The sequence below is a fragment of the Pangasianodon hypophthalmus genome, chromosome 25, assembly GCF_027358585.1.
Source record: "Pangasianodon hypophthalmus isolate fPanHyp1 chromosome 25, fPanHyp1.pri, whole genome shotgun sequence".
Taxonomy (NCBI): Eukaryota; Metazoa; Chordata; class Actinopteri; order Siluriformes; family Pangasiidae; genus Pangasianodon; species Pangasianodon hypophthalmus.
In genome coordinates this window covers 15,126,697-15,141,220 of record NC_069734.1, presented here as the reverse complement: position 1 = coordinate 15,141,220, position 14,524 = coordinate 15,126,697, and the positions used below count along the sequence as shown (strand labels likewise).

General features: G+C 39.4%; 1 protein-coding gene across 3 annotated transcripts in view; it reads right to left on the bottom strand.

Moving 5' to 3' along the window:
• cdkl5 (cyclin-dependent kinase-like 5) overlaps positions 1–14,524 on the bottom strand; it is a 53,516-nt gene that overhangs the window by 38,199 nt on the left and 793 nt on the right. For all 3 annotated transcript variants that reach the window (XM_026947792.3, XM_053229522.1, XM_053229521.1), the window contains exons 2-3: positions 9,099–9,360; positions 7,187–7,221 (exon numbers count right to left, since the gene is read on the bottom strand). In XM_026947792.3, coding sequence (XP_026803593.3) covers positions 7,187–7,221; positions 9,099–9,162 — 99 coding nt within the window. In that variant the 5' untranslated portion in view covers positions 9,163–9,360. The remainder of the gene's footprint in view (positions 1–7,186; positions 7,222–9,098; positions 9,361–14,524) is intronic.

Here is a 14,524-nt window from a genome sequence, read left to right as displayed (position 1 = left end):
TATTATTTTCTTGAGCTTCGCCATCGCAACATGTCTCAGCACAGCCAGCATTCCCACTCAAGGTGACCTACTTAATGCTAATGCACGCATACACATACACATACTCCCTCACCCAACATTATTTGTGCATTCTTTGATTCATTAAAAACAATTAAAAATAACAATAAAATACTGACCACTGAGGCTTTTCATTTCACACACAGCTCATTTCACACAGAACCCCAGGCATCACTCTGTGGCTTCTACAGAATTGTATAGCTTGCTTTAGAAGTGTCTGTGAAGCGCATTAGGTCAATGCACAAACAGTGGAGTCCTAATCGAAGGGCTAGTCATTCTGATTCTGATAACTCTGATTCTAAAAATCTTTAAGACCAGGCCTAAATCTACTTTGTTTCAATGAGGCCATAAATATTAAATACATCTATAAATTTAATCCAAGACCGAACAATTTCCTTTTGTAGAACTCAACTAGCCAGTAGCACATAATGCTTGAAATCAAAGGGTTTCTGCCTAAACGGAAAAACATGTTAGACCATTCAACATGCACGATTTTTCCTGAACACTGAACAATGTAAGCAGCAATTCTGGGAAGCACTTTTGCAGTTCCAATGAGAAATGAATGAAAGACAATTTAGAAACAGCTAACTGAACTGGGATGACACATGGCAGCTAGTGACTCATTTAACACACCAACCAAGAATTGTGAGAACTTGCAGGCCAGGTTTGCAGCATTGCAACAACGGGCCTTTGCACAAGCCTCCTACAAATCATGTTCTTTGTTAGTATAGATAACAGTGGAGGTTTTGGCAATGCTTCAGCACTTCCTCACTGGTGGAGACCAGCACAGAAACTCTACAGAAACCAAAACTCAAGATTGAACCAGGGACCCTGGAGCTGTGAGGTGGCAATGCTACCCACTATGGCACCACCCCAGAGCCAATAGAGAATATACAAGTCCTCTCTTAGTCTCCAAAAAGTCTCCAAAAGCTGGGCTTCCCTAGGGTTTGGAATTACAAACCACTGTATTCTATACTTCCCTGGAAGCCAACATGTATGATTAGAACAAAAGATAGAGACCAACAGACAACTGGTGTCAAATGATTCCCCAGTAACTTGATCACTAGTTATATATGTAACTGTGCTTCTATAATCCCCAGATAACTGCCAGAGGCAACGTGAAACACCTGAACATCACATTATGTGTGTGTTCAATAAATACCCCCATCATACAGCAATCATTTCCTAGAAGCTTCTCACGGTGGTCACACAGGTTCCTAATAACAATGAACCAGGAGCCATGAGAAACATCTATATAATGTATGGCAACACCTATGGCACCTCCTGTCTGTCCAGAAAGGTGCTCAGAGATGTCACCCACCTTCACAACAATGGGAGGGACAATGTTAGCTTTTAAACTAGAGAAAGTGCATGGTAACATTCTATCTTGGAATGGCACACCTTTAAATAAGGCCTATGAGGAGTACATGCTCCTTGCAGAGTTGCATGTCACTCTATGCATGCCACATAAGCTTAGTTAGTCTTTATGGGATTCCGGCAAAGAGAATTCCCACACCAGGATCCCAGGGTCAGGCCCCTTTAGAAAAGAAGTAAGAGACCCTAGACAGATGCCATCCACTATGCTGTGGTACATCACCTACCTTAATAGTCCCTGGAAAAAAAATAAAAATCAACAATTACCACTAAGCCTGTGTGTTAAGAGCCTGTGTGTTCAGAAGGGATTCCCGGATTGCTAGGTCCCAGCCCTCAGTTGGCGATTCTGCCTGAGAGACAAGACCCAAACACACAGGTGTCACTGGTGACACTTGCTGTTTATTTGAGACAGGATATTTGCTTGCGGTGGCCTCCAGGGTGTTCCAACAACTAGTAAAAGCAGCAACGGGAACTAAGCCAGCCATATTGGGGACACATGCAGGACTCTGTGGCTAGTGGATGAATCTTGTACAACATGGAAAAAATCAGAGATAGACAGTGAAAGGTGTATAATAAATGCTGAGGCCAGTCATGCCTCAAGGCATCTTGTCCCAGTAGGCTTTTCAGCTGCAACCAAATGAATGCAAATGAAAATCACAACTAGCAATGTGTTGACCTGCCACTTGTCCAACTGTGCCTCTCCAAATCTTTCCCACATCTGGGCTACTACAACATCTGGATGCAGACACCACTCCCCTGAATTTACACATTCTCTTGACAGTGTGTCTATTGCACCACTGTACAGCCCAGATGAGTTGCTCTCAGTGAGGCCAGTCGTGGATGGGCCCGCCTGAGGAGATTCTGTACCAGACAGAGACTGCTTCTGGAACTTGTGCTGCCCCAATGATTAATATAGATGATCATTACAGCATTGTCTGAGGGGACCAGAATGTGGCTGAGAATCAGCAAGAACTTCAACTTCACTGGTTGTTGTGTTCTGACCTTACAATCCCCTAGTATATGTGTAGCACCACACCGCCCCCACCTCCACAGGCCTGTAATGGAGACATCTGTTGTGATTATCTCTCTCTGAATGGGCAGTGCTTCCAACAGGAGTCCGTCTGATCAATGCTTGGGCCCCTTTCACTGTAATATAATAAGTAATGTTTTCGGTGCCCCATTATCAGACCTATACTCATCGAGGATGTGCTCTCCAAGAATGAAAAAAAGATCTGTTACATCTGTTTGATCTTAAAATTAGAGCTCGAGAGCAGAGCCTGGTTAGCTAGCAAAAGCAGTTATGTGTCTGGGCTATCAGTTTCTTTATAGCCCATGCTACAATTAGCGTACTACTAGTTTTTGAATCACACACCTGCAGGCATCAACCAAGACGCGGTCTGGCCGGTGTTAGAAGTCTTTACTAGTTTAGCTTGTCTAGATGTCAGACAACCGTTTCAGAATCAGAAACACCCAAGAATATGGAACATACAAAACTGGCCAAAACACATTACAGTGCAAAACTGTCATATACAGTCAGGTCCATAAGTATCTGGACAGTGGCACAATTTTTTAAATTTTGCTTCTGCACACCATGGATTAAGCAATCAAGATGTGATTGAAGTGTAGACTTTCAGCTTTAATTGAAAGGGTTTTAAAAAAAATTGCATTAACAGTTTAGTAATTTAGTAATTAGTCCCTCCATTTTCACAGGCTCAAAAGTAACTGCAGTTTATATATAATATATATATTATATTATATTATATATAAACTGCAGTTACTTTTGAGCCTGTGAAAATGGAGGGACTAATTACTAATTATATATAATTATATATATATATATATATATATATATATATATATATATATATATATAATCATAAATATTAAGATTATTTTTTTATACTTGGATGCAAATCATTTGCAGTCAATGACTGCCTGAAGTCTGGAACCAACAGACATCACCAAATGCTGAGTTTCCTCCCTGGAGATGCTTTGCCAGGCCTTTACTGCAGCCACCTTCTGTTGCTGCTTGTTTGTGGGTCTTTCTGCCTTCAGTCTTGCCTTCAGTAAGTGAAAAGCAGCTCAGTTGGGTTGAAGTCAGGTGACTAACTTGGACATTTAAGAACATTCCATTCCTTTACCTTAAGAAGCTCTTGGGTCGCTTTCATGGTACATTTTGGGTCATTAACCATCTGTACTGTGAAGCGCTGTCCTATCAGTTTTGCAGAATTTGACTGAATCTGACCAGAAAGTATAGCTCTATACACTTCAGAATTCAATCTCCTATTTCTGTGACCAGTGAACCAGTTCCATTGGCAGGCATACGTGCCCATGCCATGACACTGCCTCCTTGTTTGACAGATGCTGTGGTATGCTTTGGAACATGAGCCCTTCGTTTCCTTCTCCATAAGTTAATCTTGCATCAGAACCGGTCAGGCTTTTTTAGAAGTTTTTTAGCAAAGTCTAATTTGGCCTTTCTGTTCTTGAGTGTTATCAGTGGTTTGCGTCTTGAGGTAAACTGTCTGTATTCCTATTCATGAAGGCGTCTCTTGATTGTAGACTTTGACAAAGAAAGAATTCTGTAATAATCCACTTTAGTTGTCTTCCATGGCTTTCCAGGCCTTTTGGTGTTGCTGAGCTCACCAGTGAATTCCTCCTTTTTAAGAATGTATCGGATTGTTGATTTCGCCATTCCTAAAGTTTCTGCTATCTCTCTGATAGGTCTGTTTTTGATGGCCATGATGGCCATGCTTATCAGTCAACTGTCCAATTACTTTTGAGCCTGTGAAAATGGAGGAACTCTGTAAAAATGGTTGTAATTTCTAAACGGTTAATGCAATATTTTTGTTAAACCCCTTGAATTAAAGCTGAAAGTCTACACTTCAATCACGTCTTGATTGCTTCATTTCAAATCCATTGTGGTGGTGTACAGAGGCAAAATTATGAAAATTGTGTCACTGTCCAAATACCTATTGACCTGACTATAATTAGTGCTTGTAAAATGCACAGTTAGTTCACATTAAACACAGCATGTCAAGTGAAATTAAGATCCTAGCTAGAATTAAATAACATAATACATTTTTGATGGAAACACAGAACAACACAGCTCACAGCCAAAATGATAGCCAAAGACATACGGATGTTATGTCGAGAGCACAAACACAATATGCTACTTCAGAGACAAGGACTCTGAAAGACTTGTGCCTTCCCTAGGATTTAGAGTCAAATCATGTTATATCCCTTTCAAATTTTAGACTAGTTAATTAATATTTCAGGCAGCCATAACATTGGATTGGACAAGTACATTGGAGCTTTCATTTGCCCAGTGGGTTAGTTAATACATTTATTATTTACACCTTGAACTATGGACATAATACCAAATTACAATGAGACTTTCAATACGAGAGGTTTTGTATTATTATATATTATATGTATATTATATATATTACAACATACATGCTTAACAGAAACAACACTCCTTGTACTTTAGCTCACTTTTCTCCCAAACACAACCTTTCTTATCTTAGATAGTTTTTCCAGCGTAGCACATTATCCAGGATTGATGTGACTCTCTAATGCGCTACCCGCAATTAACTTCCAGTTGTATTTTTGTAGGAGAAGAAGACTAATGAAGGCCCAGTGGACATAAAACTAGAAATATTCAATATTTTCAGTAGATAGAGTGGTGAAAATGCTAACGGACCAATTATCAAAATCCAGTGTTCTCTCTGAGATCCAATGGGGTGGATGGTATATACGAGAAAGTGGAAGCAGCAGAAGCTGTAAAAGCTGTATTAAGTAACGAAGTTGATTAGAAATATATATCCAAATAGGAAGCTAAATTACTTCATCAACTGATCCAAAGATTACGAAGTATACAATAGCCTACATACTGAAAGATATAGTGGCGTTTGCCAGGAAGAAGCTTGACCACGAAGCATGGTTACAACAATGCACTTGCTTGTTTATTGCCAAACACAGTCTTGGTGGTTAGCCACAGAACTGGCTGGATGAGGGAAAAACAGGGCTAACAAATCCCACCGGGCTTCATCAGAATGGTGAACACAAACAAACACAAGATAATGTGCTGTTATAAACATGTACAATCACGATAAACAAACGACAAGTTTGTTCCTATGCTAACAAATAACACTTAATCTAACGGAAGAAAGAAATCCAGCGCCACAACGAAAGTAACATGCCAGTGAGTCAAATAAGTTAACTTGCCATTGATTCAAAATCAAGCGATTATGCCATGTGATTTTGAAGAGAATGTAGGAGTCGCTTTAGCTAGCTAGCTAAATTTTTTTCCAATAGGTGTCAAGCAACAGGAAGAAAACAGTGTGCCGTTTTTTTTTTCCACAGACGAAACACACCACCATCTCTAACATCAAGGCTCATGGTTCACCTAAATAAAGTCAGATTGAAGCAAAAGTAACTGCTACCTACGGCAAAAGCGTCCCATCTGGCTTTTCCGCCAAGCGAATTTTACTAATACTGTACAGCTTTGTTGGGTTCACAATTTTCAAGCACACCAATTTATCAGAAAATCTACAGGGTGCTTTGATAGACACACTTATTAGTTGTGATAAACTTTGTTTTCCGAGTTGCGTGTCAAATTTCACAGAAACTGCAAAACTGGTTGTGCGTCATTGCTCTGGTTGTACGATCGCAAATCTGCAACCCTGAACTGGCTACTACAAAAAAAGAGCTAAAAAGACCAATGTTTCCATGGTTATACAAGTAATGACCACCAGTAACAAACCGAACCAGGATTCACCTGGACTTGGACCGAGAACCTGTGTTTTGTTAAAAATAAGCCAAACTAAACAGCACGTTTGATTATCCCTCACCAAGCTCAAGGGCAGACTTGAGTCACCTGAAAATCCACCATCAAGCTGAGTTTTCATGATTGCTGCAACGAGCAAGCAGTTCCCGACTGCAAAAATATTATTATTATTATTATTATTATTATTATTATTACCCTTCAGTGCTTTCCTTAAACCTGAAACAGCAGGCTCATTTTCCTGTCTTTTTCAGGCCAATTGTTCTGGATGTTTAAACCATCAATCACGTATTTTTTTTATAGTAAATCGCAAGCAGTGAAAAATTACTATCACAAATGCTTAATCTAGCAGCATAACACGGATATGAGTCTGATCTAGGACACACATAGGCTCAGATCTAATTTGAATAGATCAGATTGGATGTTCAGGTTAGAGAAAATCAGGTATGTGTCACATTTAGAGGAAAAAAAAAATCTGATTTACTCCACTTTAACCCCTGTTATTTATCTTGAAGCATGATATTCAGTTGCAGTTATGAATTATTCAGTAACTACAGTCTGGTGATGAGAGCAAAAGGAATTATTGTCTGGATCCATCGACATCTCTGGGGATTTTAAGGGGTTAATCCTGTAACTTGAACAAGACCTAGCAGTCCATGAATTTATAGGAATTCTCATCTACCTGCATCATGCAAAATACCATTCCAGAGCAGTGTATTAAACAGAATGGGATTAGCACATAGACAGCATTCTTTCAGGTTGATGGAAATTCCTTATGAATATTCCAGCAGTTTCCCCCAAAGATAAACCTGAATATCCTTGGAACAATGCGACTGCACAATGGACAATAAAATTGCAGACCAAAAACCCTGCAATACTGTTTTTACTCTCAGCCATATGGTGTTCGTTAAGTCTTTCCTTATCACAATAAACTGCTCTTGGTTGCTCATATACAAAAATATGTCTTACCTTGTGCCTGCATTTTAGAACCACCCCATAGGCTCCTATAAACAAAAGGGGAAAAAAATAAATAATTAAAATTAAACAGCTTGGCTGGCATCTGGATGTAATACACCTTAGTCACTTGTGGAACGATGCTCTACAGGTTTGTGTAAAAGATTTTACACGTTCCTGTAATAAAGGGCAACGGTAAATCCTAAAAATAGATGTTGTGATTCTGGATTCTGTGAAGTTGTAACCTCCTGGCAGAGGCAAGCAGGTTTTGAGATCAAATATCCTGGTACTTAACAGAATTCAAGATGTTAGCAATCTTCGCTGCACCTCCATATTTTACAATGGGCTTGGGCATGTTGTTTTCTACTTATTCCCTTTTTCCGGTACATAATCAGTAATCAATTTCCTCTGACTACAACATATGATTCAGGTTGTAGCTCCATTGATGTATGATGGAGTGTCACATTTCATGTGATGCTCTCAGGTTGTGCAAACCTTCCGAACATCTTGTTGTTATGAGACAAATCCACCTTAAACAACCTGCATATGAATATTTATAACCATTATTATCTTCATTTTAGACTAGTTGCTATTTAAATATATGCTGATAGCCAGGAGGATTTGGGCCTCGCTTCAACTCTTCCTAAAGAGAGCGATGCAGTGGTGCTTTAGTCCTTTAGTCTGTCTCACTTCATCATCTCTACATTCTGCTCAAACAGATCCGCTTCCAAAGCTTCAAATTTCATGCTAATACCATCATTGATGCCATCATGCTCATCGTCTCATCGTCTCGTAGATCGCTACCTATCCAGTTACCTAGTCAGGTAAAAAATAAGCAGCACTAACTAACAAATCAGCATCAGAATCCATAAGCGCTTCACTAATATTTCCATATAAACATGTTTCATGGTGGAGGTGGGGTTTAATGGTTGATATTGAAACCCGACAATAAGGTGAGGTGTGCAGTGTAAAGTGTTATCTACATAGACAATATAAACAACACTGTACCGTAACACTGAGGCCTTGATTTAGGAAAGATTTGTGTGTGTACAAACTCACTGAACTTTGATAACCCCAGAAATGTATTAATACGGACAATTATCTATGGATAACTGCATCGTTCACACGAGCAAAACAGCATGTTTTGACTATTCAGCCTGCCTTAATAAATTTGTAATTTAGGTGTTTCTTCATTAAGGTGCAAAATACCAGGACAGTGTCGATATGAATAGATAAATTTAGCTCCTGCAGTGTAATTTACAGCAGACTAAAAATCACTTTAAGTGGAATTCGGTGTGCAAATTAAGAAGCTGATGGGCAAGTATTAAATTAGCTTACACCCATTCTGTTTACGCAAACGAAAGACAAAATAACAACATTACTTTATTACGTTTTCTCAGAATAATATGTCAGTATCCGAAATAATGAGGACGTTTCTTGAAATCTGGTTTCATACTAGATACTCACTGTACGTTCACACCTCTGAAGGCAACAGCGTCCAAAGTGACTGTTGTCTTTTATATTTACTTTCATAATTTGTATTTTGAATAGTATTTTGAACATTGTTTCGAGGGGGCCTTACTTTATGTGATGTTAAGCTTAACGCACAATTAAATATGAGTACAGTAAATTCAGTTTTACTCTTCAGGATCGCTTTGAGGTCTGAAATTGTCATGGCTATCAAGAATAATTAGCTACTGCAAAAAAAAAAAAAAAAAAAAAAAGGCCTCGTTTAAATATAGTTTGCTGACATCACTTCCATTTTTCTTTGTAAATTACCTGCAACACGTCCACTAACTGCAAATTTATTACACTGCACATGCAAATTAGTGGTCATTATTTGGAAATCAGGGCCATAAAATGAACACAAAGAATCCTGAGTTTCATCTAAATGCTCTGAAAGATGTGACATTTGTTTTGCACTCACCTTCTCCTACAATCCCAAGGACCTCAAATTTATTCATCACATCACCAATGAGGCGAATCTTCATGAAGTCAAAAGGCAGGAGAAGAGATGTGTGTGCGTGTGTGTGTGTGTGTGTGTGGGTGTGTGTGTGTGGGTGGGTGTGTCCGCAGCAAGAGGGTGGTCAGGACACACAGCACCACGAAGCACTCGAACGGGTCATCAGAGCCAAAATGCTGTTCCCATTGACGCCCAATACTGATCCCATGTTCCTAACACAAACTCACTGAAACAAACACGCACACACAAAAAAAACCCACAAAACACACTCACACGAAAAAAGAAAAAAAAAAGATTTTTAACATCATCCTTTTGGGAATTATAAATTATTTATACCACAGCGCTATTAAATTCTCAATTCTGATTGGTCAGAAGGTGTTGATTCTTTTTTCTATAAGAGCAGCTCTGATGGTCGCAAATCCCAGGTTTACAATAATGCACTTGTTGAAAACTTTATTGTGTCTATTGTAACAACGTATACCCGTAAGTTTGTATATTACAAAACATGTCATTACTGATATGGTGAAGTTTTCCGTGAGCAGACATCTGAGCTTTGTAACAGTCAGGAGGTTTTCCACCATGAGCGAGTCTTCATGATAGAGGACTTAGCAGTGATGTGACAAGCTGAGTTTTTTTTTATTAACTTTGTTTATTAACTTTTGTTTATGACAAAAAAGAAGTATAGAACAACATTTTTCGTGGATGCTTCACAACATTAAACGTTACTACATATAAGGGATCAAACGTATGATGCGACGTTCTTTAATAAATACAAAAATTGTTTGACACCACCCTGTCGTTGATTATTTTCCTACGATAGAACGCACTTACTTACGCACTTACTCGTCATTCTATCGACTCGTTTATCAACAGCTGAAATGACATTATGGTTCAAAGTGGCTACAACGTGAACATAAAAAAATGGGGTTTGCTGACTGATATTTAGATTTCACAGACAGTTTGAATACGTAAAGAATTCAGGACAACCGAGTGCATGAAACCTGAAGCATCTTGTCATACACTGACACACACCTTTGCTGAGAACATTCAAAGAAATTGGACCATCAAAACATCAGGACAATCGACAATGACTGATCACAGATCATCACCATGTCACCATATACCACGCTCCCTAGAGAGTTTACTTCCAACCTGGCTTTAACATTAACGTCCTCCTAAAAGGTGATTAACAGGGACCCTGTGTGTTAAATCAGAGCTGCAACTAAACACTCCAGGAGGTAGATCCTGCGTGAGTTAGAGCAGTCAATCAGGGTGTAAAGTCGGTCCTAAACCGATGAGTGGTGTACTTTAGGTACGCTGTAACTAGTAAAACCAATCACTAACACTATCATGATCGAGACGCAGGAATGTAGTTAGCATGTCTCTCTCACTGTATTTCCTGCAAGTGAAATCTGTTAAGTTGTTGATTTTTTTTAAAAAAACTATACAAAAATGTCCAAAATCCAAATAATTTCAACAAAATGATGACTTAAATGATCCATCTCTTGGATTTACTTTATAATGGATTGTTCTGCTGCTTGGGCTCTCGCCTGAATAAATTTAATGTCATTTTAACAAACCATAGCCATAAAAAAATAATGAAATAATGAAGGTGGGACAATGTAATTATTATTGGAGTATCTCTGGGATTTCAGTCCCATCTGAATTCATCGTGTCGGAAATTTTTACAGGCTGCGTGTGCACACAAAATTACACATATTTTACTTTGTATGAAATGACCAGTAGAAATGACCCCAGGTCATATGCTGTATATCTCATCTGAATTGGATTTAGGTAGCATCTGCTCAATGATATAACATCTATGATATTTTATACATGGAGTTTGCATGCTTTGGGGGTTTCCTCCGGGTACTCCGGTCTCCTCCTCCAGTCCAAAGACATGCATTAGAAGCTGATTGGCATTTCCAAATTGTCCGTAGTGTGTGAATGTGTGTGCGATTGTGCCATGCAATGGGTTGGCACCCCGTCCAGGGTGTCCCCCGCCTTGTACCCTGAGTCCCCTGGGATAGGCTCCAGGCTCCACGTGACCCTGTGTAGGATAAGCGGTATGGAAAATGGACGGATGGATATTTTATACTAAGTGAGGAAAGAGCTCTTTACGTTGGCTGATAATAAATAATAGCTGTATTTCATATTACCTTCATCTCACTAAAGGGCAAGTATAGCTTTTATGGCTACGTTAAAACTATATCGCTTAGTGCATTTTCAGTACTTTGCGACATTTACATTTTCGATAATATATTAACTTAAACACTGACAATTTACATCCAAACTAAGCTTAAACCACCTTGACTGTTCATCTCACACTAATGCACCAATCAATTTAGGGACCTGATTTGTTATTCAATTAATTTTTGTCCTGTTTAGTAGTGGACGGTTATGGGTTTATCCCCTGGGTCAGTTGGGCTAGGGTTAAAAAAAATACTAAAAATACTAAGAATACAGGTCATGTGACATGTGATCCGTAATGTTTTTTTTTTTTTTTTTTTTTTAGAAAATGAGAGCAAAAACATACAGCTAACAATTTAGGATACGACAAATACTACGGCGAATTCACTGACTAAAGAAAGAAAATGCGACAAAACAAAGTATAATGAAAGAAGTTCGCAAACTAGCTAGTCAGTGATGCAGAAAACAAAAAAAACAACAACACAGGTTACGTCGTTGCATCTGCACAGATTGTGAAGTGCCTTACAAGTGCGACGGTTTATGTTTTGACATTCCTAACAGGAATATTAAGAACTCATAGCACATATTAGTATGTTTAGCGCACAGAACATCCTAACATCAGCTAGCTCTGAAATTCGACCACTGAACCGCTTGATTGTTGGATGCGCAAAATCTGATTTTATCCACCAAACAAAGTTTCAAGATACTCCAAGCCAAAATTCATATGTAAAGAAATGTTTAACAGTATTTTAAAAACACATAACAAAAAAAAACAAATGTCGTATGATAGCTGAGACGTAACGGGTGGGTGGGAATTGACTAAATTAGGGAGAAAATCGGGGGAAAACAAAAACAACAACAAAAAACAAAAAAGAAAACAACAAAATAGCGAAGCATGTTTTCAAAAACACAGCAGAACTTTCACAATGGCCATCATTTCTACCGCAGATTTGAAACTTTCCCTGCTTTGTAAAGCTGTAAGTGTTCGTACTGTAATAGTATTGCACAGAAGAGCTATGGAAAATATTAGAGATTTCCAAAGATGACCACCTATGCCCTAAAAAAAGCACAATTTTCAGTTAGAGATGGTTAAGTCGATGAATATGTGTTATCGTACTGCGGCACTCGCTATTTTTTAATATTCGAAATATATACACATATAAAGGTAGCATAGTGTCAGTTAGCTTTGCAAGCTTTGCTTGTGTACCAATATACACCATCAAAAAAAAAAAAAAAAAAAAAAAGGATATGAGTGAATAGGTTCAATTAGGAACATAGGTTTGGTTACAGTTTGGTGATTTCTGTGGATGCCATTACTACTGTTTCTGTAATTTAGTTCACAATTCAGTAAGAGCTTTATCCTGGTCACAATGCATCCTGGGAACATCGTTCAATGAACAACGCCAGTTCATTGTACACACACATTCACATCTATAAGCAATTCTGCGTAGCCAATCTATCTACCAGCATGGTTTTTAGGAGGTGGGAGGAAAACGGAGAACCTGGAGGAAACCCACATAAGGGCCTTTTGCACCGCAGGAACCTTTTCATAATACCTGAACTAATTGTGGAACTATCCACTTTTTGGCGTTTTCGCACCTCCGGAACTGGGTGCGATTTTAGTAGCGGACTGCCTTTTTTCGAGAACCAAATTAGCTCCTACTCCGGAGCAGGGTCTAACCAGCACAACTGGTACTATCCGTGACGTGAGTAGACGTTGATTGGCCAAACGCGTACGAAAACGCCCTCACCCACCATGATTTAAAACGCCGTGTAAACATACTGTAGTGTCAACTTATTTCGCAAGTATGGAGAACAGCAATAGATGGACGTGAGACACGACAAAAACACAGCTCCGATCACAGCGTCCTCCATCCTCCGGTTGTTTACGTTGTTGTTCTTTGTTTCCGTTGTTGAACGCCGCGCACAAATGACGTCGCTGTCGACCGGCTTACGTCACTTCCTAGTGCCCAATGCAACCCTTTAAACGGTACAGGGAAATAGTTTGCGCAAAATCGCCCAGTACTTTAGTACTGTAAATATAGTTCTGGAACTAAAGCGGTGCGAAAGGCCCTATAGAAAAGGGAGAACATGCGGAACTCATGTCCGTAACCCGAACTCAGGATCGAACCAGGGAGCCTGGAGCAGTTTCTGTGCTACATTTTATCTGTATAGCTCTTTTGACAACAGGCATTGTCACAAAGTGTCTTTTACAGAAATCCAGATATAGATGTAGATCCCTAAAGAGTAAACCAGAGGTGAAAACCTCCCTGAGACGATATAAGCAAAAGAGAGAAACCCGACTCAAAAAGAAACTCCTCCTCTTTTGAGTGACACCAGATAGTAGGATTATAAATCTTTTCGACTCTACAGCTGTATACTGTAAAATCAAACTGTACTAAGTGTGTGTGGAAGGGATGTTCAGTATGAGCAGGTTGTGAATCAGAGCTCTGGGATGAGCACAGGACAGTCTTTATGATTACAGCAGAAATCTACAGTTAGAGGTTATGCACAAGCAAGAATGAGACTGGGGCATAAGTGCAAATCTTTAGGGGGTCCACGTGGGATCATATATAACAGCAGAGCATTTAATATGATGATTGCATTTAATAGCTACTGGAGTATCACGGCTATCATGAAAACATGAACATATTGTATATAGCACGTATATTCCAATCATCCATTCATCTCCAGTATATGTTTTATCCTGGTCAGGGTGCGGGTGGATCCGGAGCCTATCCCGGGAACACTGGGAACAAGGCAGGAATACACCCTGGATGGGACGCCAGTCTATCACAAGGCACCATGCACACACATACACACACACACATTCCCACCTAGAGGCAATTTAGCCTAACCAATCCATCTAAGCTAACGCAAAAAACATGATCATGTGCATATCATTCCACTGTACAAGTGTCTTATCAGCTTATCGTCCAGAAAATACAGTCCATCAGCCAGAGCATGGCTCGGTGATGTGATCATTACAGGGCCACGTAGGTTGTGTAGGATTGTTTCACAGCAAGACCGAGTGATGGATTAATGCAACGCACAGAGCAAGTGATCAGGTTCATAAGCAAATACTTGCCACCTTGGATGCACTGCATCTTCAGAGTCCTGGCTCGGACGAATGTTTACGGCTTTGGTGTCTGATATTAATCTTGTCTTGGCTTAGAAACGCTGAGCTCTCGAAGACACCC